This window comes from Dasypus novemcinctus, chromosome 2 (assembly GCF_030445035.2).
Source record: "Dasypus novemcinctus isolate mDasNov1 chromosome 2, mDasNov1.1.hap2, whole genome shotgun sequence".
Taxonomy (NCBI): Eukaryota; Metazoa; Chordata; class Mammalia; order Cingulata; family Dasypodidae; genus Dasypus; species Dasypus novemcinctus.
In genome coordinates, this window is record NC_080674.1 from 11,354,843 (window position 1) to 11,380,456 (window position 25,614).

The following is a 25,614-nucleotide window of genomic DNA, read 5'->3' on the forward strand; positions in this document are numbered from 1 at the left end:
CTCTAGTACTTTCTCTCCAGCCACATGCATGTAGGAAAACAGGCGTCTATTGTTCAATTCTTTTTGTGACAGGCCTTTGGAGGTCACAGAGAAAGTGGCCCTGGAGGGTACCCAGTGCTTCGGAGCCTGCGGTCTTCGCCCTGGGGGATGGGCCATCCCCATTTGTTTCCAGCAGGTGCTTCTGCATCTTTGCTGGAGTGGGCAGGGGATCCACCCAGCAGGAGGCTGTGGAAACCCCTTCGTCCAGGGTGCTCTCTGTCAAAGGAGCATGCCAGGTAAGCTTTGTGGTTCGGAACCCGTCTCCAATCTCTACGCTGGGTCTCTTATCCCAGAGCGGGTGGGAGGCAGTAAGAATGTCCTAGATCTATTCCTGCATTTCTCAAAACCCAAGGTGCAGAGGAATCCCCAGATTAAGATTCAGGTTACGACTTAGTTTGGGCAGGGGCATGAGATTTCTGCATTTCTAACGAGTGCTGGATGTGCCCGAGCTGCCCGCCTGGGGAGCGCCCTCGGCCGAGCCAGGGCGCCTGGTCTAGCTCCAGGCACCTGTCTGGTCACTAGGGGCCTCCTGGAGGGCACAGTTCCCAAGCCCTGGAGATGGGCGCTCTGTCTGCCCCACCTCACCAAGCGAAGCCGAGCGGCCTTGACACGGGCGCTCCTTCGCAGGCGTGTGCCCACGAGCCGGGGCCCACGTGTGCTCTCCACTGCGCGGCCACACGGGACGCGTCTTTTGCACACAGTACAGGCTCTTCAGGTACACGTGGGCTGGGCATCCTGGCTGCTGTTCCTTTCTCGGCTGGTGGGGGAAGCAGGCACCCAGGGGTCCACGCGCTGCTTGGAACACACTTGGGCTTCTCATCCCCATTAGCACACAATGACATCGTCTTGCAGTTTTTTGGTTTTGGCTTTTAAGTTCAATGCTGAGGCCCCACTTGAGGCCAACTGAATCAGGACCTCTGGGGACAGGGTCCAGGGAACAGAACTGGGTCTGCCTGGAGGGTCTCGAGGAGGCAAGTCAGAGGTGGGGGCCTCGCTGGCCCCCCGAAGGCCAGGGCTCCGGAACACTCATGGAGACCTCAGTTCTGGAACTGGGAGGAAGGGGAAACCTTCTCCTGAGGAAGGTTTAGTTTTTGAACTCAGCCACAAGGCAGTGCTCGGTTTGAGAACAGGGCGCCGTGGGCTGGTTTTCACCCCCGCGTGCTGAGGGCGGCCCTCTCATTAGCCTCTTGCTGGGAAATTGCTCCTGAATTCACAGATCTTGGACCCAGACAACTGGTCTGGCTGGGGGAGGGGGAAACAAGGCATTTCCTGTCCCTCCCTGGTCCCCTCCTCTGGCAAAGAGGCTGAGATGTGACTCTGGGGAGGGTCCAGTGTGGATTTCCGCGAAGGTCAAAGTGTAACTGCTTCTTGACTGCTTGAATTCCCGCATCTGGTGAGGAGAGGCCAGGGCTGTGACAGTCACAGGTGCGCTGCGAACTGGGTCACCACACCCAGCCAGCCAGCAGCAGTCCCTACCGAAGAGGGCGGAGGAGCCCCCCGAAAGACTCTGCCAGGCACCCCAAACCTTTCTCAGCTGACGGTGAACAGAAGGAGGAATTGGAGGGGGTACAGAATTTTGAATTGTAATATCTTTGAACAGAAGGGCAAAATGACTTGATTTCAGACTTGGAATGAAAGTCCTTTGACAGTAACTTGTAAAGAAGTTTTATCTATGAAACTTAACTTTATGTGGCGGGGCAGGGGGTGGGACTTTTAAATTTCCTTCCAAGCAGGTGTCCTTCCCAGCAAGGAGTTGGGCTCACTGCTCTCTTCTTATTGTCCTCATGAACTACCAATACAAAAAAATGCTACAATTTGATACTTTACTCAGTCATTTCGGGAAGTTTCCAAAGGCCAATGTCATAGTCACACAGATTCCTTCATCAGCAAAGGGGAAAGAATTCAATGAGTGCCATTTTGTCTCTTGAAAGCTGCTTTCCAATACCCATTAGTATAATACTCCAACAGTGCGTCTGGAATTTAGCTTCTAGACTTAATTACTATGGATGATCACAAATAGTTCCATGGAAAGGATCTAGAATAAGGCGTTCCTAACCCATTTTTTGGTGTTATACTGAAAAGCAACAAAAAGCCACCAGACAAGCTGAGGCTGCAAGGAGCCCAGGACTCTGCCTTCAGCTTTTCACAGTGCTGGTAGCTATTGAAACTCAAGGGAAGTTTTCCTTTTTGGCTCACTGAAGGGTGCGAGTGGAATTTTTAATGTGTGATAAGGAGAAGCTGGTTTAAGCATGCACTTTCCTTCATAAATTAATTCAGATATTTTGGAAAATCTGTGAAATAAGATGTTTTGCATCTCAGCATCTTGACAGGTCTTTTAACATAAATCATATTAGATACATCATTCATGAGCTGCCCAAATTCCTTTAAAAATAGACATTTTACCTTCTAAAATGCAAACTTAAAATGTATTTTCCCTGTGTCATTTATATGTTGAAGGGGAAATGGCAAATAAAGTGCTTCAGATTAGTCATTTTTTATATTTAAACCTTATAAAATGCTTAAACATTTTATTAATTTTTATTAATTTACTCAACAGAATATTTTTGGCATATATATATATAGTTTGAGAAGAGAGGAATTTGTTGGGTAATAAAAAGTTCAGAGGAGTATTAAATTTTTCCCTGAATTCTTTTCATGGTGAAAGCTTTAATATGTGTGAATGTGTATATGTATTTTAAAGTCTAGTAAGTTACTTGATTATATATGAAAAATTATCACTTGAATACCAGTTATATCTATTAAAACATCAATACCCTAATATAGTAGAAAAACCCATTGTAGCTTAAATATTAAGGCATTGCACTGTACCTTATAAAATGTTGGAAGAATTCAATGTAATGCTTGCTTTCATGTCAGGAGGCATACAGAGCTACAGATTTCGCTCCACCAAAAAATGTATAACTGTGCACTTCCTCGCTTGTTAGCTTTACTTTAATCTATTGTTATCTGTACCACCTCCAAATCTTATTACCCCACGATTACCCTACCCCGGGTACCATATATGCTTTAAGATTAACTGAGAAAGCAAAAACTAATCTTTCTGGATCCTTCTTAGAAATGTCACCCTAATGATTAACTTGTTTTAAGTGGTATAAAAGCTTAATGGAGAGGCTGATTTGGGATGGACAGACTACTTAATAGTTATCACCTCCCCACCCCGTTCTCCGTATGGGGTCTTTGTCCCAGGAAGAGACTCCTAAGCAGCCAACTGGTTTGGAAGGCTCAGGATGTGATGCTTTCCTGGTACAGAAAGTCCATCTAGGTTGGCTCCTCCAGGGTAAAACAAACACTATTTGTTAGAAGTCTATCAGGTCGAAGTTGTCATATGAACAACGATGACAGCCACAAAAAAATGCTACCCAACTCCGTCAGGGAAACAACTGGCATTCTGCTTCTAACCAGCTGAGCTTAAGACCTGAATGAAATGCTCCGCTGCATACGTGGGTGTGTATATTTTTTCATTCTAAAGAGAAATGCATCCTGACTTCTCTTTTCTACATCAATTATTGAAGTGGAAGCTTCGTTCCTAAGGAAGGTTTTGACTTTAGCATGTTGCTAATCCATATTAAGGAGAACTAGGTTTGAAGCCAGAAACCTCGGGAAACGCAGATCCAAGGGCCAGTGCGGGTTCCTCCAGTGCAACGACACAGCAGCTGTGGGTCCACGCAGGGAAAACCAATGCTATCGATTCTGTTTGAAGACGCACACAGAGCAGGCAGAGTTTAGAGCGGCCCTTGAACCCCACTCCCTGGTCAAAGCGAGTAACAGTTTTCTGTGGGCTCCCTGTGCTGCCAGGCCTCTACCTGCGACCTCCTGAGGTCTGCAGGCTTTTATGGGGCACCCTTCCCGGAGCTCCCTGGGGAGCTCACAGCTTTCCACGGCCCTCCTTCTCGGGCTCTGTGAAAACGGGGACGCAGACCTAGGAAAGCTGCTTTCCAGCAACTGGGAAATGCCGTGGTGAGAGGGCAGATGTTTTATCTTGTGGATTTTCCCTACCTATGAACTTACGGTTGGTGAGCCAAGTTTTCCTGCCAGCTGTTGGTAATTTCTCAAAATTTCGCCCACTTTGGGGGAGAACCTGGGGTCTCTTTTGGGCCATGCTTCACTCTGTTCTAATGATGATTTCTGGTATTTGATGGAACATAATAGTTTCACCCACTAGCTACTGTTATAGCCATCCATCAAAAATACATGCTGACTCTTGAGCCAAGGCGTGGCAGGGAGCTTTGAATTATGCAGGAGTCTTATTAGCTGCCCTGTGGGAGCCCACATGCCCCCTTGCCCACGTGTGCTGCCTCTTTAGATAACAGGAAACTCAGGGGACTTTCTCCTTTGTATGAGCCTCCGTTCTTTTGTAATGAACAGCACAGCAAATGTATACAAATCCATTTGGGATTAGCCTTTAAAGAGTTTAGATATTTCAATTTAATTAATGCCCAGTTAATGCAATGTTTGTATATGTATACACTCACATATAAGTATAGTAATAATTTTCTGTCAAATGTCTCTAGAACATACATAAAAGAAGTTTAAGATGTGTATATATATTATATATTTTATACATATTCTGTGCAGTATGAACTAAACATGACAAACTAAAAAATTACAAAAATATATAAAACACTGTATTATATATACTATATGTCCATATTATATTGTATATTCTGTTGTTTTATATGGGCAAATTTTAATTTTTTCAAAATGCCTCTGATTAAATACAGTGGCAAGAGGAATTCTGACATACATTTGGTTGCAAATTTACTCCACTTTGAGAGATCTTACGTTATTAATTATTTAAGGATCCTTGCACATTTACTGAAAGAGTTGGACTCAATATGATCCCTGTGGCTTAAATTAAAAGAAACATGTTTTAAAAATGCATCTTATTTATCAAGGCAGAGGTACTGGTTAACTATCATCACCAAACCGATGTTAACCCCTAAGGTGAGAGGCTAGGACATTCTCTAAAGAAGTCTGTTTGCCCAAATGAACTGACATATGTGACCTAAAGCAAAACACCCCTGAAAAGAGAGCCTGGCACCCCTGCTCCTTGGCGACCCTCGCCTTTTAAGTCCCCAGGACTCTACGTTCATGTCACGCCACCCGCTCAAACGTCAGCCAGGCTGTGCCCGACAGCTGGGTGCCGGGACCCCGAAGCCACAGTCCCTGCAGCCAGGAGAAGCAGGACACCTGTGTGCCGGCGTCTCTCCCTCCCTCTCATCCTGTCGCTTCCTTCTGGGTTTCTAGATGGCCTCCAGGAGCAGTGTGCCTTGGACCCCCGTCTCTGCCAGCCTTCCATCCATCCGCAGCCCTGAAGAGTTCAGGCCCCTCTGAGCTCAGGACCAGAAACCCACTTGGCTGTTCACGACCTGGGCAAGCTCTCAAGGCAGGAGGGGGAGCTGCCTGTGAGGGGGTTCGTGCAGGGGTCCCAGAACTGGCCCCTTGTTGTTCCCTTCCTTTTCCATCTTCTTACACACCCTCACCATGCCTCTATTCTCGGATGTCTCAACTATTTGTTCACACACTCCTGGGGTCTTAACTCCCAAGTGGAAAGGAGCATCGTTATTTTCGAAAGGCTGCCAGGTCCCTTGCGTTGAAAATAAAAAACAATGGCTACAAAAATCTATACTCAGATGAACCATCGCTGGCTCCCCAGTGCCTCCTGAGTGACGACATACCTGCTCAGGGCCAGTGCAGGGGAGCGGGACCCAAGCCATGTTCACCCTTAACCTTACTGATGGCACTGAAGCTCCAAGCTGGACCTGAGACCCGCCCATTAGGAAGGGTTAGGGGCTCACAACCAGTACACAACTCCCCTCCCTGGTACACCCCTCTCTCTATTCGCCCCGTCAGAAGTGGACTTTGTGAAACCTACTTTCGAATGCGACCGCCTTCATGAACCCTTCCCCGATCCTCCCCCCTGCACGTGCCTCTCCCCCGGCCCTCCGTCCGTCTCTCCTAGCACATGGCGTAACTACAGGGTGCTAGAGGCCACCCCGAGCTCATGCCACACCCGCCCTCCTTCAGTGGGTCTCTGAGTCCCAAGTCTCCTCTTATTTATATCTGAATTCCCAAAGGAGCGAGCTTGGCTGATATCGCTATTCTGCCCGCAAACAAAAGTTACTATTTAATGAGGGCACCTGATATGTGGACATAGATAATAAACACTTGATGGGCACAATCTCATATGATCCTTCTACTAACTCTGCACTGGAGTATTATTATCTCCACTTTAGGATCCTCAATCTCAGAAAAGGCCCGATTTCTTTCCTAAGCCCGCGACTCATGCTTTCGCCTCAGGGACCTGGCACTGGCTATTCCCTCTGCCTGGAACACACTTGCCCAGATATCAACGTGTCTACCTGCCACTTTCCTTCAGGTGTTTGCTCAAATGACACCTTGTCATCGCGGGCTTCCCTGGTCGCCCTCCCCCCCCCCACCCCTTGTTATCCTTGGTCTTTCTCCCCCATAACTCTCTTACCCTCCAACATGCAGTCACCGGAACAGAAGTCAACTGCCAATGCAGGCAGGATACAGACACTGCATAGAGCAGATCTCCAGAGCAAGCGCTTCCTCAACAGCTCTGTGAGCCCTGGAGCCCTGGGCAGACCAAGCCTATTAAACGGGGGTCAGAATGCACAGAGCAAGGAAGAGTTGCTGAAGGGATGTCAGCACCCACCTGGGAGGAGGGGGAGGCTGGCTCCTCCTTCGCTTCAAGTCTGGTGAGAGGGGACTTCCTTGAGACCACCTGGATGTGGGGCTCTTGCCATGAAGTAGGGTCCCAGGATCCCCGAGGGCCAAGCGCTGGCTGAGTAACCTCCCCTTGGTGGAGGCAGGAGAGGGTGGGTGTGTGGGAATGTGCCCGCACTCCCCGAAAGTGTTGGGGTGCAGGTGCATCTTGCAGGAGAGCCAGCGAGCCCGGCTGAGCCATTTACCTGCTGCTCCAGAGGACGGCCTGGCAGGGCGGCTCCCAGAGCAAGTGGATGGGGCAGTGGGGGAACGGCCAGCCGCGCAGTGCCGCGTCTGTGGCTGGGGAGACAGTCCACTGCGGTCTCCTTCCAGAGGCTCCACAGAAGCCCCAGCGGAGAGAGCTGGCCGAAAGCACTTTGGAAAGAAGACCGTGAGGAGGAGCACAGGCTGCTCACATTCTAACTAGCACATCGAAACTTACTGGCTTCTTGTTTGTTTGCTTTTTTAACTTATAACAATGGTGGGACTATTTCTAGTGCTCAAGGGTGAGCAGGAGAATCATGAGAATGGTCCAAACATTTGTTCAAGGGCTGGGAAAGACCAACAGCAAGAAATGAAATTTAAAGACGGAGACCAATACCCTCTTGCATTCTGCCCCTACCCAAGGGTTGTGTGTTAAACTCATTCAACCTGTAAAAAGGCGTCACGTTTCTTGGAGAATCTGATAGAAGATATTATAAAATCTTTATCTAGGATTAGACTTTTTTCTTTCCTCACATCAGGTGCACCTGGAAGCTATATCAAGTCAGAGAATGGAACCAAAACCTCCGAATATGTGGAATGTGGGGTTGATAGTGGGATCCACTTGAAAGACTGAGTTTTATGTACATTAAGTTGGGCTGCAAGACATGCCTTCACCAATTCCTTTCCATAACAGGATAATTTTGATTTAAATATTGGTTAAGAACCTTCATTTCATTTCATTCTAACCTCAGAATAAGTTTTCTTTTAATATGTGACTTAACTTTAATATCTATTTACAACTCAGATTTCAATTTTTAACAGGATTAGCTTTGCTCTAAGCCAGAAAATGAAAGGATCATGTTATTTTCTTTACTAAAGCAAAGAGAAATTAAGAACTGGTAAAGTCATATTCAATAGGATGCTGACAAATAGTTGAGATATTTTTGACTTTTTCAAAATCACCAGCTATTTATATAAGGTGAAAAATTATATTGCATTTCTACACTCTTGGTATCTGTTTTCAATGACACGAAAGTACATTACCTCTGTGTATCACATATATTTAAGAGACTAGACACATTGGACTTAATGAGATCCAAGTTCAATTCACATCTCTGTCTTTCCAGCCAAGTAACATTGAATGAGGAAGTTAACATCCTAAGCTTCAGTTTTCTTGCCTGCAAAATGGGGGTAAAACTAAACCTTCCTTGTCAAGTTGTTGGAGACGACATGAGACCCAGTTTGCAAAGTGTCTGGCACAACGCCTGGCATTTATAGCAAGAGTACCATATTGCAAAGTGGTTTTTACATAATTTATATATCATGCATAAAATGAATAAATTTAACTTTTAAATTACAAAAAATAAAATTAAGGAACCTATTTGTCAAGAGAAAACTAAAAACCTAGCTGATGCCATTTATTCTTTACCATATCTAAGCGATACTTTTTGAATTATCCCATTTTAAACAAAAAGTAGGGAAAAGTTTTAATAACTAGATCTGGGAACAGGGAAGGGCCATTTCAGTAGTTTCCAAGTGTTTTCACTGCCCATTTTTTCCCGTTTAAATCCATCCTCTACAAAAACCCCAGAATGGAGTTTCTAACCTATTAACATGGTCAAGTCACTCCACGCAGGAAGGAGGAAACTAAACATCCTTTTCCTTGGACCCACTACCTTATCTTTCACTCAGGAAACCCTGATCTGCTGGTGGTCCCACACTTACCCCTTCTCAACTCGTTGGCTTTGCTCCACCGAGCACACCTCACCTGTTCCTTCTTTATGGTTCATCAAGGAAGCATCTAGCCCACAGATCTGAACCCATTCTAAGATGCCCCTCTAGTAGACCCCCAGAATAATGAACCGCTGCTGCATTCCAACCCTGCTCTGTTCCTAAATTCAAGGTCTCTTGAGGGCAGTGACTGTGGTATGCCTGAGGCAGAAATGGGCATGTTTGGGGTTCAGGAAAACTGCTTTGCATCTGGAACAAAAATGAATGGCTTCTTCCTTGTAATCCAAGATAGCAGAATAGGTATTACCAAATCATACAGTTAACATCTATTGAGAGATATATGCTATCTTATGTCCTCAACTAGACGAGTTATTATTGTGATCCCCAGACAAGAAACTATATTTCAAGGAGATGAGTAAGTCACCTAAGGTTAGGGAACTCCCACAAGGCTAAGCTAGGTTTCCACTCAGGCAGCACTAGATGATGATGAGATACAATTATAGAGAAGGACAGAAAGAAAGAAAGGGGGGGGGGGGGAGGAGAGAGAGAGAGAGAGAGAGAGAGAGAGAGAGAGAGAGAGAGAGAGAGAGAGAGAGAGAGAGAGAGAGACCAAGTGATCTTCGGACTATGATGTCTTAAAATCTGAAAAGCCACAATTTTCTATTTTTAATCTCAGTTCTCAGAGGCTTTGCACTTGACCCACTTCATAAAGAATGGGCCTTGGGGATATCTGTTGGAATGGATGTGTTATTCCTTACTAAGTACCCACTACAACTGATGACCTGAAATCCTCAGAACATTTAATTTCTGGGAATGTTTGCAGCCAGACAAGAAAAACTCCTTGAAAACAGTATCCACATTTTCTGTCTTTTTCTCCGCCCATTCTCTGTTGGATGCACTTCAAGTAAGTTTTTACCACAGCCGCTCTGCTGAGGTTGCTCTTTCCCAGATCCCCAAAGCTGCCCACGGCTAAGTGTAATGCCCACTATCAGTCTTCATTCTTCTTGACTTGCTAATTCCACCGCACAGTTTACTGCTCTACCTGGAGACCTCCGGGCTTCTAGGCCACGGCATTCATCTCCACTTCTGGCTTAGCTCTTTCTTTTGCTGGTTCCTTCTAATTCTCCCAACCTCTCAGTTTGTGGAACTGCACCGGGGATGTGGCCTTGGATATCTTCTCTCTACACTCACTTCCTGGGTAATCTCGCCTAGACTCATGGCTTAAATCCCACCTATAAGACGACTCCCTAATTTTTCTCTCCAGTCTGGGCCTCTCCCCTTAATTCTGAACTGCGTCCCCAAGTCTTTATTTGACATGTGCTCTTCGATTCTGATAGACTAACGTGAGATATATAAAACCAAGTTCTTAATATTTAACAACACTGTGCCCAGACCCCATCAGCTTCCTCTGCAGCCTGCTCCAGCTCAGGAGTGGTGACTCCCTTCTTCTGGCTACTCAGTTGGTGGAGACCTTCAATCCTCTTTCTCTTACCATCCTCTGTTAGCCCATGAGAAAATCCTTTCGGCTCCACCATATAAAAATATCCAGGGTTACACCACTCTTCATCACCTCCAAGGGCTCCACCCCGGACCAGGCCATAACCAACTCTGGCTTCGATAACTGCATTCACTTCCCAACTGCCTCCCTGCTTTGGTCCGGATCCCCGAAGACTGTTCCTCACATGGCAGCCTCAGTGACACTGTCACAACCCAAGTCAGATCATGACAACTCTCTGCTCAGCCCCACAATGGGTGCCATGGACTGAGCAAAGCTAGAGCCTAAGACTTCATCAAGACTTACAAGGCCCTCCCCAACCTGCCCTCCTACGCCCACCCCTCCTGGAACCTCTCTGACGTCATGTCATCACTCTGTCCTCCTCTCTGATCCCACCACACTAGTCTCCAGGCTCTTTTGCAAACACAACAGATTTTGCCCCATTTATGAGCCTTCCTATCTGCTGTTCCTTTGGCTCAGGACATCCTTTCCCCAGATATCCTTATGACATTAATTCCTTCAGGACTGATTCAGTCAAAAAGTCACCTTATAATTAAAGCCTTCCCTGTCCCCCTATCAAAAATATTTATCTTGATTAGTTTCTGTTTTCCCCACTTGAAATGAGGACTGGGATTTCTGTTGATATTGATGACTGTTTCATCCCCAAGGCTTAAAACTAAGACATGCTCAATAAATAACTCAATAAATCACTGTTGAGTGAATGAATTAATTAGTGGAAGGTCACTACCTATCCTGTTTTTATACTCCCTAGTGACAGACCCTCCAAATAATCCCACAAATGCAACCGTTATTTTTCAGTTTTGACTTTAACTCTGTTCATCTAATTAGCTGACCAGGTGGTTCCAAATTTACGGTGCCTGGAAAGGTATCGAGCACACAAAATTCCACGTGGAGTCAGAAAACTGATATTCCTGATCTGTCACAAACATGAGTGTGGCCCCCACACTTCTCCTGCACTGCAGTTCGCAATCCAGTGTGCAATTCAGTGTTTTGTGCAGGATTATGGAAAAATTTTAAACTCAAAACCCATCAGCCACAATTTGGGTGAAATAGTCTTTAAATGGACGTGTAAAAGCATGCAATTTAAACAAAGGAATTCACACATTAAAAGTGTCTATTGTAGCGCTGCAAGGAAGAATCTTCAATGGCATGTTGAAATTCTTTCTCACCAGGCAGCAAAACTGAAATATGGTCAGAGAAATTGAGGAATGGATGGAAATGAGGAGGGGTGCAAAGGCCCATGAAATGTGCTGAGAAACTGGAGTTATCTTTCTGGACAAAAAAGCCCCTGCTCCCCACAACCACACACACACACTTATGCATGCACACATGGGTGACATCCAGCCTTCAGAGACGATTATTCTAGATGGTAGAGCACAAGTTATTTTCACAATGTATTTACTTTTAAAGCCTTTTCTGAAGTTCAATGATGTAAGGAGCCATCCGGTTCTTTTTCTGCTCCATTTCTAGTCCCGCAACCTGTCCACCAGGCCCAGTGGACAGAGCCGAGTGTCCACACTCTGGATTTACTAAAATGATGCAGTGGAACGCGTCCACCACTCAGAATCAGTGGGAGAAGGGACTGGAGGATAGGACCCCTGGCTTCTTCCCTGCACTCGGTGCAGGAAATCGTGACCCTCAGTGAGTCCCTCAGATCCCTGGGCCCCGCTTTGTCTTCTCAATGGTGTGTGATGGGGCTTAAGTCGCCCAAAAGCTCCATCCCTCCTTGACATGACCCAGTAACTTCTTTTGCAAACTATATTCTATAGAGTTTTACGACACTTAATCTTAGCCAAAAGGCCGAGAAGTGATAGATTCTATAGAGTTTTGATACATGGTTCCTAGCTTTCTCTGGCAACCAGATTGCTCTTCCTAAGTCCTTAAAAGTATTGGTATTTTGGTGCTGCCTCTGGGTTGATGCTAATGAGCTTTTACGTCCAAAATTCTATTAGGGAGAGAGGGATGGAGTGAGAGAGAACATTTTCATTTCAGTAAACACACCTAGCACAATTTGGGGGACAGAGGCATCCCCGCCTGCCTCCTGCAATTACTGTGCTGAGTTAAAGAAGTCCCTTGGATACCGGCCCCATTTATGCAACAAGTTCCCTTTTTATCCTATTCATTTTCACAGCCATCTATTTATGTCAAGAAAGGAAACATATGAGCACAGCATCTGTTACTAGAGTGACACAATTATGGAATACTTTTATAAGGGGGGGGGGGATTGACAATAAATCCCGGTTAGTTGTCAGGTGTTTCAGGTGACAAAGCATTAGTCTTTCAATCACAGAGTCTTGTTTCAGCTGAGCATATGGTGCTCACAGCAGAGAATCACCAGCTCAACCTGGCCTGCTGCGGTGGGCAGAGGCCCACGGAAATATCATCTTGTTGCACTGGCAGAGGAAGGCACAGCTGCAGGTTTCCATCCCCACCCCAGCCCGGCCCAGCCCCTCTCTCTGCCTACCAAGCAGGTGCTCATTATGGGCTACTTTCCCCCTATCGTGGAAATCTATTTAAATTCAGTGACAGGTCTGGGGGAGCCCTTCACTTGTCCCAGTGACTCAAATTAGGCAAAAGTTAATAAGTTCCAGCTATAATAAGAATTAAAAAAAAAAACCCTCAAGGCCATTCATTACTAGTTGCTTTCCACTATTACTGAAATCTATTTAAGTTTACTGTCTGACTTAGGAAACTTTTTCCTACAAGGAAAGGTTGGCAACTAAGGGTAAAAACATAAATACTGCGATTAATTTCCTTTGCTTCTTTTGGTGGTTCCAGGCAACAGGTTTGCATGGCTCTTTACTAAATTTGCCTTCATTGTATGGGTCTCAGTCTTCAGGTTTTCTTTGGGCAGGGGGGAGAGAGAGAAGAGGGAAGAGAAGGAGAGAAAGGGGAGAAGGAAGGGAGAGATTACATTCCTTGCAAGAGAAGGCAGGGGCTCCCTTGAGGAAGTGGACACCCTGATTACAGAAACCCTGGCCGCCTCTAGCCGCTGCCCGGCCTGCGAGCGGGCCAGGACCACCGGCGCCGCTCGAGCCGGGGACCCCGCGCAGCGCCCGGGCGCCGCGGGCCGTTTACCTGCCAGGCTGCCCGGCCTCTGGAGGGTGGCGGTGGCGTAGAGCTCCTGCGAATGCTTGCCGTACGGCTCGGCCGCGTGCACCAGGCGCTTGGTGGGCGACAGGGTGGCGTAGGTGCCGATGGTGGAGCTCAGCTGGTGGATGGGCGAGGAGGAGATGGTGGACTGCACGGTGGGGGGCGAGGTCACGCGGATCGGGGACAGGCCGGCCGACGACACGACGATGTTGATGGGCGAGCTGGTGCTGTAGGACTTGGCCAGGCGGCTGGGCGAGCCCTTGGGCGAGGAGCCGCGCGGCGCGGCGTAGGCGGCGCCCTCGGGGGCCGAGCCGCCGCGCTGCAGCTTGGTGGGCGAGCCGCCCTGCGCGCCGGCCAGCGGGGAGCCCCCGCGCGGCGGCGCGGGCAGCGTGGAGCTCGAGTAGTAGAGCGCGGCGGCGGCGGCGGGCGGCGCGTCGGGCAGGTGGAAGGCGCTGCCCAGGCTCGGCGCGAACGGCTCCCGCGGCGGCGGCGGCGGCGGCGGCGCGGGCTCGGGCCCCGCCAGGTGCCCCGCGCGGCTCGTCGTGCCCTGTGCCCGGGAGAGGAGAGAACACGCGCGCTTAGCAGGGGGGCCGCAGCCGCGCCCGCCCGCCCCGGGGCCCGCTCCTCCGCCCCGCGCCTCGGCCCGGCCGCCGCCCCCCGGGCTCCCCGAAACCCCGGGCCCGGCGCGGGAGAGCCCGCGCGCTCCTCGCGGCCAGCGGGGTTTGCGCCAGGCCGGCCGGGGGGGCCGTGGCGAGCAACCTGCACGCCCTCGCTCTGCGCTAGTTTTAGGGAGAAAAGGCAGGTGTGCAAGCCGGTCCTCCCCCCGCGGCGGCCGTTTCCTGGGGTGCATTTCCGACCTCCGAAACTGGCCAACTTGCAAACTCGTCTGCAGAGCGGCCGGAGGAAACATACTTTCTAAGAGTTTATTCTGCTGCTCTTGTCGCACCGATTCTTCTTGGAGAGCAAGACAAATTAAAGGAGGGGAACTATTCAGGGGATAAATACGATTGGCCACTTTTTTTTAAGTTTCTAGAAGAATCAGAACAATTGGGAAAGAAAAGACTAGATACGTCTTCCTTTTCTAGGTTTTTAAAACTCGGCTCCCAAGTGCCCCGCCTCTCTTTCGCCACCCCCCTCCCTCTCTCTCTAGCTTGCTTTTAAGAGCCCCCTGCAGCTGTGGCTTCAAATCCAAAGGCAGTTGCCTCTCATTTATTTACAAGAACACAAAAAAAGGGCTGAGGTGGAGCTGGAGAGACAGTCGGAGGGGAAAGCACTTTCCCTGGATCTGGTCGGAGAAATATTTGCATTCGAATGAAAACACTGCATTGCCCACCACAACCACTTCTGGGCAGGAGGTCTGGGATCTTCCAGGCTCTCCTGGTGAAGCAGAAAGGCTTGCAGGCTGGGGTGAAAAGCCGGTAGGATTGGACCCAAAGGGAGAGAGGAGCTGGGAAGCAAGATTTTGAAATTAGGGGTGGGGATAAGGAAGAGGGTGAAACCGAGGGAAGAGAGGAAGGGCTAGAGGGAGACACTGCACAAATGCTTTCTATTCAGTTTCCATTCCGCCTCTCCACCTATTTTGGAATGACAATTGGCAAATAATAGACTGGACACTTTCATCCACACAAACACAGCCTTCCAATTTTTATCCTGGATACCCAGTGCATTTGAAGATCTGTGAGAATTAATTGAACAACACGAAAATCCTCTTTTATCCCAACAGCAGTCTGGAGGGAGAGCCAGATAAGCACTTGGTTCTAAACCGACAGAACAGTTAGTCTGAGTTCAGGGGCAGGAGTGCAAGCAGAATGTAAGCCACGTGCTCTAGTGGGGACGGTCTTGCACAGCCCAGCTGTATAAACCCGGTGGCCTATGGAGTAATAAATGCTTAAGAACAGCATTTTTGGCTACACAGACAAGTCTGGTTTTGTAAGCATGGATTGGACAAAGACTGATCTTTTGGGAGCATGCTTCCACTCCTGCGCTTATGCTTTCTTCCATTATGGAATTGCATTTAGCATCCCTTAGTGAGTTAGGGATGCCTAAAGCTGCGCATCAAGGCTGCTGCGCAATTCGTAGGACGGTTTGCTGTACCTAGGTCATAATTAACTAGAATATGAACACATATTTCCACCTGCAGAGAATTTCACCAGCATTAATGCGATGGAGGCTCAACTTCTCCCTTAAATGTTAGCTGTAAGAAACTGTCAATCCAACTTTCAAGAAAATCCATAAAGGTAGATTTTAGGTGAAATGTCACTTTCCTGTTTTCAGTTGATGATACCACACTCCTCCCCGGGGGTATGTGGAGATGTGCGTGTGCACAAGCAATGGGCATTGAAATACATTTGATTGATAATGAGCCTGGTAAGAGAGGAATAATGAAAAGAGATGTTTTAGAAATCCTTGGAGCGGACTGGACCCTGACACTGGCCTTAATCACATAGAATGGGCATGGACTGAGACAATTCCCGACGGTGTCCTCATGCTTCGCTCTTTGGATCACTCTCAACCCACTGGGCTATATGTCTCTTCCCCCCCTTACCAAATGGGGGACCCATCTATGTGAAATTAACAAGGAAGCACAATATTCACAGCTAAGCATTTGCCAAGCAGACACTGATCAGACAGGTTCCCCTAGGCAGAGTTTGGGGTCTATTAAAAATAGTTACTTTATTGACGTCATTATGGGAAAGTCATCGGGAGAAAAATGAAGTATTGCTTCAAATTCCTATGGAGACTTAATATATGTTCTACCTGAAGCAAAAAAAAAAAAGTTTTTTGTTGTTAATGAACCATGAACAATACAAGTAAACGCATCAAAATTTTTAGGGTTAAGTATGTCATCTGATTTATAGTTTGCATAAAAGTTTCAGATGGGTCACATTTAGAATATACTACAGCTGTAATTTTTATATATACCTGTGTGTGTGCACTGTGGTGTACCAGAGCCTCTGTGTAATAGTGCTGTGTATTTATACTTATTTTGTTGAACTGTTTAAGGAGAGGAGATATTTTCAAAGTGTAGTAAAAAGAATATTGGAATGGGAATTTAAGCAATATACTCATTTTTTCCCCAGTTGTCATTAACTGTTAGGACTCAAGTTCCATTCACCGATTCACTCCTTAATTCCATGAAGCACTCGTGTATTCCATTACATTCCACTGTATTCCATTACAAATGGGGAGTTCACTCTTGCAGGTCTTTCTGCAATTCTATGATGGGAAGTATTTGCCCTGACATTATTTTGGAGTCCTGTTGTTGTTGTAGTTCTCTTTGTACAGGATATTATCTGCCTTGCAATGCTGACATTCTTTTTTGGGGGAAGTACAGTCCCCTGAAAATATGGTGCTCTGGGACCAGAAAATAGCACCAGTTCAACACCAGGCAAAACTGTCTCTTGACCCCTGCTTGTTGTGTTTTCTATAAAGAGAGTTGGAATAGCAGAGAGGTAATAAGGGGAAATATTCTCAAAACTTGGAAACTTATTTTACGCTCATTCTTTGGGGACTTGACAGTGCCAAAATATATACATGTATGCTTATAACCCGTTAATAAAAGACTTGACAGCTTGTGATCTCTCTGGAATCCTGACTTCAGATCATGAGTAAGCAGCGTCACGAACCAAAAGCGCATTTTAAAAAGCAGGTCCGTGATGCAGGGGTAGGCCGTGGGAAGGCGCATTTAGACTGGCCAACTTTCCTGGAATTGCCAGCTAGGCCCCCAACTCTGGGACGAGAGGAGTATTTGCCCAAAAGGCTAAGCAGCCAGGCTGACAGTGTCAGGAAGGGAGGACGGGTCCTTGTGCCTTGGCTTATGGAGGCCAGCCATAATCTCAGTGACCTGAGATCAGCCGTCTGCTCACCCAGCTACTTATTCATCCCTTTTCATTTTCCCTGGATTGCTTCGCCCTTTGGATCACTAATAATTAATGGGTCTTCCGCTCCACAGATAAACAGTAGGTGGCGGTACTGAGGTCACTGCCAGGAATAGTGCAGACACAGTTAACCAGAGGCAAGCTGGGGAGCATGTTTCGAAGGAAGGCAGAGCCAAAGGTCAGGACCCCCGAGAAGTCCAAACTCAGGGGCGTGGCCATTGGATTGGATGACAAAGGAGTTGTGGCTGGTGATTGCGGGGGCTGTCTCAATCCAGGAAATACTAAGGGGTGACTGGATGGTGAGTAATAGAAGCAGAGACTCAAGACTATTCGTTCGATATGGTTAAGAAAGCCAGAATATTTAACGGTGGTGCAGGGATGTGAGTGGGGTCGATGGTGCTGGAGTACGAGGGTGAGTGGGATTGGGGGGTGGGTGGGCTGGACTATCCATGGAACGGGAGGGCTGGGGAAGGAACCGGTGAACTCGGGGAAGGTAGCGGTCTTCCCAATCGTGGGAAGGTTCTTTCAGCAAATATGGCGTGGGAGAGTGACTGGTGCAGGGTGTCGGTGGTGGGGAGATGTGTGGGAAAGGACGCACCTAGAGCAGGCTTCTATGGAATATGAATGTGTCCATCTCATCCTAAGGTATTCAGTGGGTGGAGACCCACACAATAAACAACAAAATATTAAACTCCTATCCTGGGGTGTCTGCTACGTTTCCAAATAGAGGAGTGAGAATCTCTTGAGTAACATAGGCAGTGCCTAATAAAAGAAAATTTACCTGCTGTGTCAAGCCGTCAATATTAATGCATGTAATTATTACCTTATTCTGGTAAAATTGAAACTTAGCCCAATAATAACACTTGCCTTAAGAGTTACCTCCTGAAAACCTTCTTGTTACTCAAATGTGGCCTCTCTCAAAGCCAAACTGAGCAAATAAATGCACTACCTTCCCCCTCACCCCCCCCCCCCCCCCGCCGCCCCTGGCATGGGACATGACTCCTGGGAATGAGCCTCCTTTGCACGGTGGGTTCAATACAAAATGCCAACCAGGGCTGCATTTGGAAAAAGACCTTGATAAAACGGGGGCACATCAAATACAAAAGTGTTTACACTCATGCATGTTTCAAGCAGATCTCGCTAACTGCCACCATAAACAAATCCTCAGATAGGGGTGCTTTTGAGGGCTCTGGAGCCATCTGGACACTATAGGCAAAGCACAACCCCTTAAAATCAGCATGCTGTGGGTGTGTCTTATATAACAACCTATTTCCCCATGTAAGAGAGTCAGACTCATGTATAATTTCCCTACATATGATTCTTCCACCCCTGTTATCTGAGCCTATAAATACCACTATACCCATTAAATATATGTCTCAGAGACGTAAATCTTTGCTCCATTGATATGCTGGTTGGAGCCTGAATCTCATAAGAGTTGTATCCAATATCTACTCTCCAGTTCATCAGACTTATCCAGGACAACTAACAAAACGATGGATGATGATGGACAACTCCCATCCCAAAAAACAAAGTACCTACAACTGCAAGTGAAACAGTTCCTTCCACCTGCCCTGTAAGATCTAAGCCCCCTCTCAATCTGAAGGAAAGTGGGCATCACCATGCCAGAATCCTCAGTGTTGAGGAATGAACAAACATAAGGAGGGAATATAACCATGGACAAAGTAAACTTATTAATATTGTAGTAATGGAAGAACATGCAATATTCTATAAAGATAATGGTTACCAGAGGTTCTGAGGGGAGGGGGAGGGAATAATAGATGAAACATAAGGAATTAAGTGTAAACCACAATGGAAACTATAGACATTAGTTAATAACAATGCTTCAATATTTATTCGTCAATTGTAACAAATGTACCACACAATTGTAAGATGTTATTAATAGGGGAAGTAGTGGCGGGGGGGGGGGGGGTGGAGTATATGTGAATCCCTTACACTTTCGATGTAACTTTTCTGTAATCTAAAACCTCTTTAAAAATAAAGTTTATTATATTAAAAAAAAAAGCAAGCCAGAATAAATTCTGAATACAAAGAAGTAGGGCATGGCTTTACTGTGACATCTTTGAACAAATAACATTTCTGAGCACACAATTCTGGTATCATGATTTACTAATGTTAGCTATGTGCTGCTGGTTAAAACTTTTGGAAATTCGTTGGACTTTCTCAGAGTAGACACATATTTGGTTTTAAGCTTGCAAAAGCATATGGAAAAGGCCATTTACTTGCACAACTTTGAAATGAGAAGAAATCACCAACTCTAAAATGTAAACTGTCTTACTTAGATATTATGGGAAGTGTTCATATAATGTCGTGCAATTAAAATGAATTTATAGCCCAAAATAAGATTTCACCCCATGGAAAATACTTCCTTGCATTTAACAGGTTTCTTTGAACAATACTACCGTTGCTCACAACATTTTGACAATTTTTCTTTGAAAAGGTCTTCAGAAGGCATGCCACTCTAAAATAACTTCAAAAGAAGTTGTTCAGTGAAGAATTTAATCTTCCCAAAGGCAGGGCTGGCCTTTGCTCTTGACTCTTGGGAGGTAATCTCTAAGTTCTTGGAATGCCCTGTTTGATAGAAGTGCCCTTGTTTACCTGGGGGCTCTGAGTCATGCCAGAGAGTCCACTAATGTAATTTATGATGGGGGCTTTGGGTCAAATGGTATCAGCTTGCTGTCTGGAGGAGCTGGTGACTGAGTTTAGCCATGTGGAGCATCAATAGTGTCTATAGGATTGAGCCCCAATAAGGACTCTGGGCACCAAGGCTTGGTGGACTTCCATATTACATGTGTATTGTTACATAATGTTGTCCACAACTTCATGAGGAGAGGACAACGGGAAGCTCCACATTCGGAACCTGCCCATGCACCTCTACCCTTGGCTCATTTTAATCTGTAGTCTTTGGTTGTAATAAACTGTAACTGTGAGCATAACCAGTTTCAATAAGTTCTGCAAGTTCTTCAATAAGTTCCGCCAGTTCATGTGGGGGGCTCTTGGGCACCCCCAAACTTGAAGGTGGTTTCAGAAGTAAGGGTGGTCTTGTGGACTGTTACTTAACTTTGCAGTAGTAAATCCTGGTACTGTGATAAAGGTCTGATTTTGGAAATAGACAAAATCAAGAACCTTGTCTGGTGATTCTGTTGAGGAATGCAGGTATGAATAAAAACCAATATGCGATAGAAAGTAAAGAGATAGCCTCTATTCATAGTTCATGTACCATCCTTGAAGTCATCTTTGCTTGAACTGTCATTGCTGGTGAGGAAAGAAGGGCAGTGTTGAGCTGGTGTTGACTTCATCACTAACACTGACAGATGGTGCCGAGAGCAAATTAAACTTAAGTCCATAAAAAAAAACTAAGGCACTTGGAAGGAATCCCTTTCCTCTCAGTTACAAGGACTACAAAAGCAACTATAACTTGGAAATTAAAATGAAGATAATCCCACTGTTGTCTCATTGCCTAAGAAGCCCCTAAATTATGGGGCTGGAGGTGGGGAGGGGAGGAGGGGGTAGAAAAAGGGAAAACCTTACAAACCCTGCTTCAGCTAGAAGGAGGGGGCATCTTCCCCAGGTCTCAGACCTTACTACAAAGTAGGTGGGGTAGATTTTTGCATCCTTGAATACTGTTTTTTCCTTCCTTTTGGCTTCCCTTAATAAAGGTATGATTAGGGTCATAATCAACATTCTGAAAAGTATTTCATAAGGCCATTTCTGTTGTCAATTGGTGGAAAGAAAATAGAGCATAAAAATATAAAGCAAGGGCATAAGTGTTTTACACAACTGTTATTTTCAAGAATACTTAAGGAGGGATTTCTGGACGACCTCTTTCTCTTAAAAATATGCATGAGCATTGGTATACTATGCACAATTTTTATTTCAGCATGACTCTTTTACTGTGACTTTAACAACTCAAATGTTTGCTCAGAAAAGGAAATGTTACAGTAAAACACAAACAAACCCTCCCTGCAATGAGAAATGTTTCAATTATTGAAGCCAAGATCAAATATCCTCAGACTGAAAGGAAAAAAAGGAGGAAGAAGATTTTAAAGCAAAGTAATGAGTAGGGATTTACAAACAGCAGTCACCTTAAAACTATCTTAAAAACAAATAAATTGCCAGTTTCCCACAAATATGCCAAGGAAAATATGTAGGATGGCATGATTTCTACTCTAAATGCTGCATAATGCATGCCTTCTAAACTAAATATATCTCTGCAATTTTGTATTTTCCAAGTTCATTGGTGACTTTTCTTTTTGCAATCACTATCCAGCAACTACTTATTTCATAATTAAAGCAATCTGGTGCAATGTCACACTAGTTGTCTATATACTCCTTTCCATCAGAACAATCAATATTTGGTGCTTGCACCTTATGTACACCATGAGGATTCTGGTCTACCTACCACCATCCACAGAGCACTCCATCTCCTTGTCCTTCACATGTATCTACATGAGCGTGCACAAATAAGCAATACCCAATGCAGAAGCAAGCAGATGGGGTATTTGCAATTATGATGTAACATAAATGAGGGCTTTTTAAAAAATATAAAGGTCCAACACTAAGTAGACCAGATCCAAAAGACATGGAAATTTTGCTTCTAGAGAGGCTTACTGCTTTTCCAGAATACCCACTGTTGTTCCATTTTATTTGGACAGAACTAGCAATATTTCTTGATCTCCTGCAGCAAGCAGACCCTTTCTCTAGGATTATTATTGTGAACACACATATTTCTATTTGGTTGGAAAACCAAATATGTCTGCCTGCCCTTGTTATCATTGTGCAATACTTTGCCAATGTAGACTCTCACAGTTCTTGCATATTTTATTTAAGGGATGAAATGCTTGGTGAGACTATTTTATGTTTGAGCATGGAAGGAGAAACCAACATTTTTAGAGTAACTACTCTAAGCCAGAAGCTTTATGTTCAGCTTTTCATATAACCCTAGGAAATTCTACGTGAGTGGCAACAGGCAAACACAGGGAAGAACCAACTCCTTCGTTCTCTTTGCAGTATCATTATAAAGAATGAGGCTCATTTTTGAGGAACCTGATGCATATTTGGAGAACCCTGGGCTGGTTACTAGGTATTTCATGTTTCTGGTCTTGCAGCAAGGTGATCTGCTTGAAAGAAGTAGAAATATGCAACAAAACTATCAGATGTTATATGTGATTCATCAGACTGATGCTTTAGTTTTGTAAGAGAGAGCCAGTCACTCTTCTGCTCAAAATTCTCTACTGTCCCCTTATTGCACTCAGTGTAAAAGACAAGACCATCACAATGGTCGACCAGGTCTCCCATCACTTGCAAATGCCTCTCTTCCCACTCTCTTCCTCTGTACCCCCTCTCTCCACCTTGGCCTCCTTGCTGCTCTGGGGTCTCTTCATTCACCAACCTTCCAGAGAGTCATCAGCTCACATCCTATTCTCCTTCAGTCTTTGCCCAAACATCCACTACTCACCAAGGCCCCAAACACTTTGGAGCTCTCTCATCCTATTCATCATTCCTTTCCTTCACAGAGCAACCATCCCCTTCTGACCCACTATGCAATGCACTGATTCACTGTGTGGATTTCCTGAGTTCTGGTTCACTGCTGCTAGAATGTAAGTTCCTGAAGGACAGGGTCTCTGTCGATTTCTTTACTACCACACCCTATGAACCACCAACAGCTTATGACATGCAACAGGCACAAAATAACCATCTTGTGTACATTCAAGAATAAAACAGAGGTATACAAAACAAATGTACCTGAAACACAGAGGCAGAGCTGCTCTAGTTTGAAGGGGCACCTAAAAGGAAGGGCAGACCTAGAGGCGAGGGTTGACTGGAAGAAGAAAGGAGGGATGGAAGTGTGGTCTGCACCTCCTGTTGAGAGGATGGGCTGGAGGCTTTCAGCACAGCCAAGTAGAGTGCTGGGCGTGGGGAACGGGGTAAATAGAAATCTGCTCATGTCACCTACTGGACAGGCCTTGGGGTCTGATGGGAAGGGTCTTACATTTATCTTCTCTAAGTCATCTCCATTATAAATCATCTTAGAGTCCTAAGAAACTGATTTTTAATGATTTTAGCTGGGGTAGTGCCAGAAACTAGTATCTCATGGTAAATTAGATGGGATGTTTTACTTGGGGACCAATATATGGTGGGACGATGCAAAAAATGTACATATCACCAGAGAAAGAGAGAGAGAGAAGGAAAGAAAGATAGGAGAAAGAGAAAGAAATAGAAATAAGGGACGAGGAAGGAAGGAAGGAAGGAAGGAAGGGAGGGAGGGAGGGAGGGAGGCAGGAAGGACTTTATGTTAATTATTATTGGTCTTACTAAGCTGGACTGTGGCATGTTAGCCATCATCTGAACTTTTTTAGCTCTACCTGCACTTTGTGACTACAGAATATTCTGAATAGTTATGTCACCTTGAATGACTGAGATTTAACATCATCAGAATATTGAAAGGAATGTAATACAGGCTCTGAAAACACCACCCGGATAGAGGCATTCCAAAGATGTTCTGGATGAAGGTGTAATCAGAACAGGACATGGCCTCCCTTTCAAAGGCATAACACTAAACAAAGAGTAAAAATACTGAGTTGCTTATTAAACATTTCTCTGACATTATTTTGTAGTCACAGGGCCTAGAATGTTTAAAATAAACATTCATTCTGCAAAACAGCAAATGTAATCAAGGTACCAATATCTACCACATAGCTTAAATAAATAAGAGTTCAAATATTCACCAACAACCCATCAGAACAACTATTAGCCTGCAGCATTAGATCACTATTCTAACCTTAGTGGTTTGTAAATTCAGGCTTTCCTATCTTACTCCTCTGCTTGGGAAATGAGCATTCCAGTAAGCTTTGCCTCACACTTAAAATGTAACCTTGAGCATTCGCATTTATAGATGGCTTCAAACTATAGCTCTGATGACTTCAAATGCATAGCTGTGATATCTTTACAGCTTATACTTTCTAATTAAACTTTAAAGTAGAATTTTAATGCAAGGCTAAATCCCATCGTCTTGAGCTTCTACTAGTTTATTCCATGGCAATTAGCAGATGATAGAATATCATTAACCCCAACTAGCAGAGAAACTACATGGAAATGTATGTCTCTCTCTTGCTTCTCCACATTTATAGAACTATAAAAGGTTCAAACTGCAGGTATATTTTATTGAAATGGTCAATATATATACAGGAGATATATGAAATGCTCCCTCATGGATCTATGAGATTTCAATTCAGCCAACATCATGTTCCAATTCCCACTGTTGCTAAGTTAAAATGTGGCACATTCCTTAAAGCCAACTTCTTTAAACACAGATGAGCATGGGTTTTTTTTCAACTTTACAGTGAAGATGATAATACAGACCTATTGTGTGGATTAAATAAGAGATATATATATATATAAAACATTGCTTCTGGATGCTTGATAAACGGTAGCTATTACATTTATAAGAGTTCTCTAATTTAATAGCAAGTCATTCTGTAGCTTTTGTGTGAATTGGGCTTACAAAATGTTCCCAGAACTCAGTGATAAGTTGACTGAGTTTACATTTGCTATTGATATTTCCATTTTCTATGCTGCTCAGATATGGGTATACTGACTTTTTTTCATTTGATTCAATGTGTTCCAATCAAGTTACAAAGGCCTTTGGTATTTATGAGATAAAGGCCAAGCATGAGTAATAAAAGAGTTCAAATGAAAATAACAGAAGGTAAAGCTTTACTGTTTTACCGGCTATGGATCTTAGAAGTGCTAGCAAAAAACTGATAAAAGCTAACTTCATTATTTTATAGGTTAATTTGAATATAAAATACTCATTATTTCAGAGTATAGCACCTTGCATGTTGAAGAATGGCCAGATAAGGATAAAAGAAGGCCTAAAACCCACCTGTTTGTTTCCAAAGAAATAAAAAATGAGTGTATCCTACCCATGAGCAGGTTGTCATGATCAAAGAGTTGTCTGGATAGAAAAAAGAAAAATAGTTCCTTTCAATAGCAGGATGCTTTGAGAGCCAATAAAACCTATATCTAGAGAAAGTAATCATATAGCTTCCATTCAATCTTTTAATAAAATAAAAGCAGATAATTAAAATCTAGCAATATTGTCTATGCTAAAAACACCACCCAACCTTTCAAACATTATACATCATGTATGAAATAATGATTTAGGTGTGAGATATATGCATTTCTATACATAAATATGTATAAAATAATTTTCCCCCCAAATTTAAATCAGTTTTTAGATATTTTCTCCTGTATCCATTAAAATGCTATAAAGTAGGTAGAATAGAGGAGCATTTTTTCTTCGAGCAGTGAACTAAGAGCTAGGTAAGAGAGCGGTTCCAGGTTTGGCTTCTGTGTCACTTCCATGAAGTGTGAGATGTGAAC

General features: G+C 44.9%; 1 protein-coding gene across 6 annotated transcripts in view; it reads right to left on the reverse strand.

The window, feature by feature from the left end:
- Nucleotides 1-25,614, reverse strand: part of CTNND2 (catenin delta 2) — a 1,007,180-nt gene that overhangs the window by 391,384 nt on the left and 590,182 nt on the right. For 5 of the 6 annotated variants that reach the window (XM_058306943.2, XM_058306942.2, XM_071207533.1 and 2 more), the window contains one exon: nucleotides 13,319-13,880. The exons of the other annotated variant lie outside the window; for it this stretch is intronic. In XM_058306943.2, the coding sequence (XP_058162926.1) occupies nucleotides 13,319-13,880 (562 nt within the window). The remainder of the gene's footprint in view (nucleotides 1-13,318; nucleotides 13,881-25,614) is intronic. 6 annotated transcript variants of the gene reach the window in all.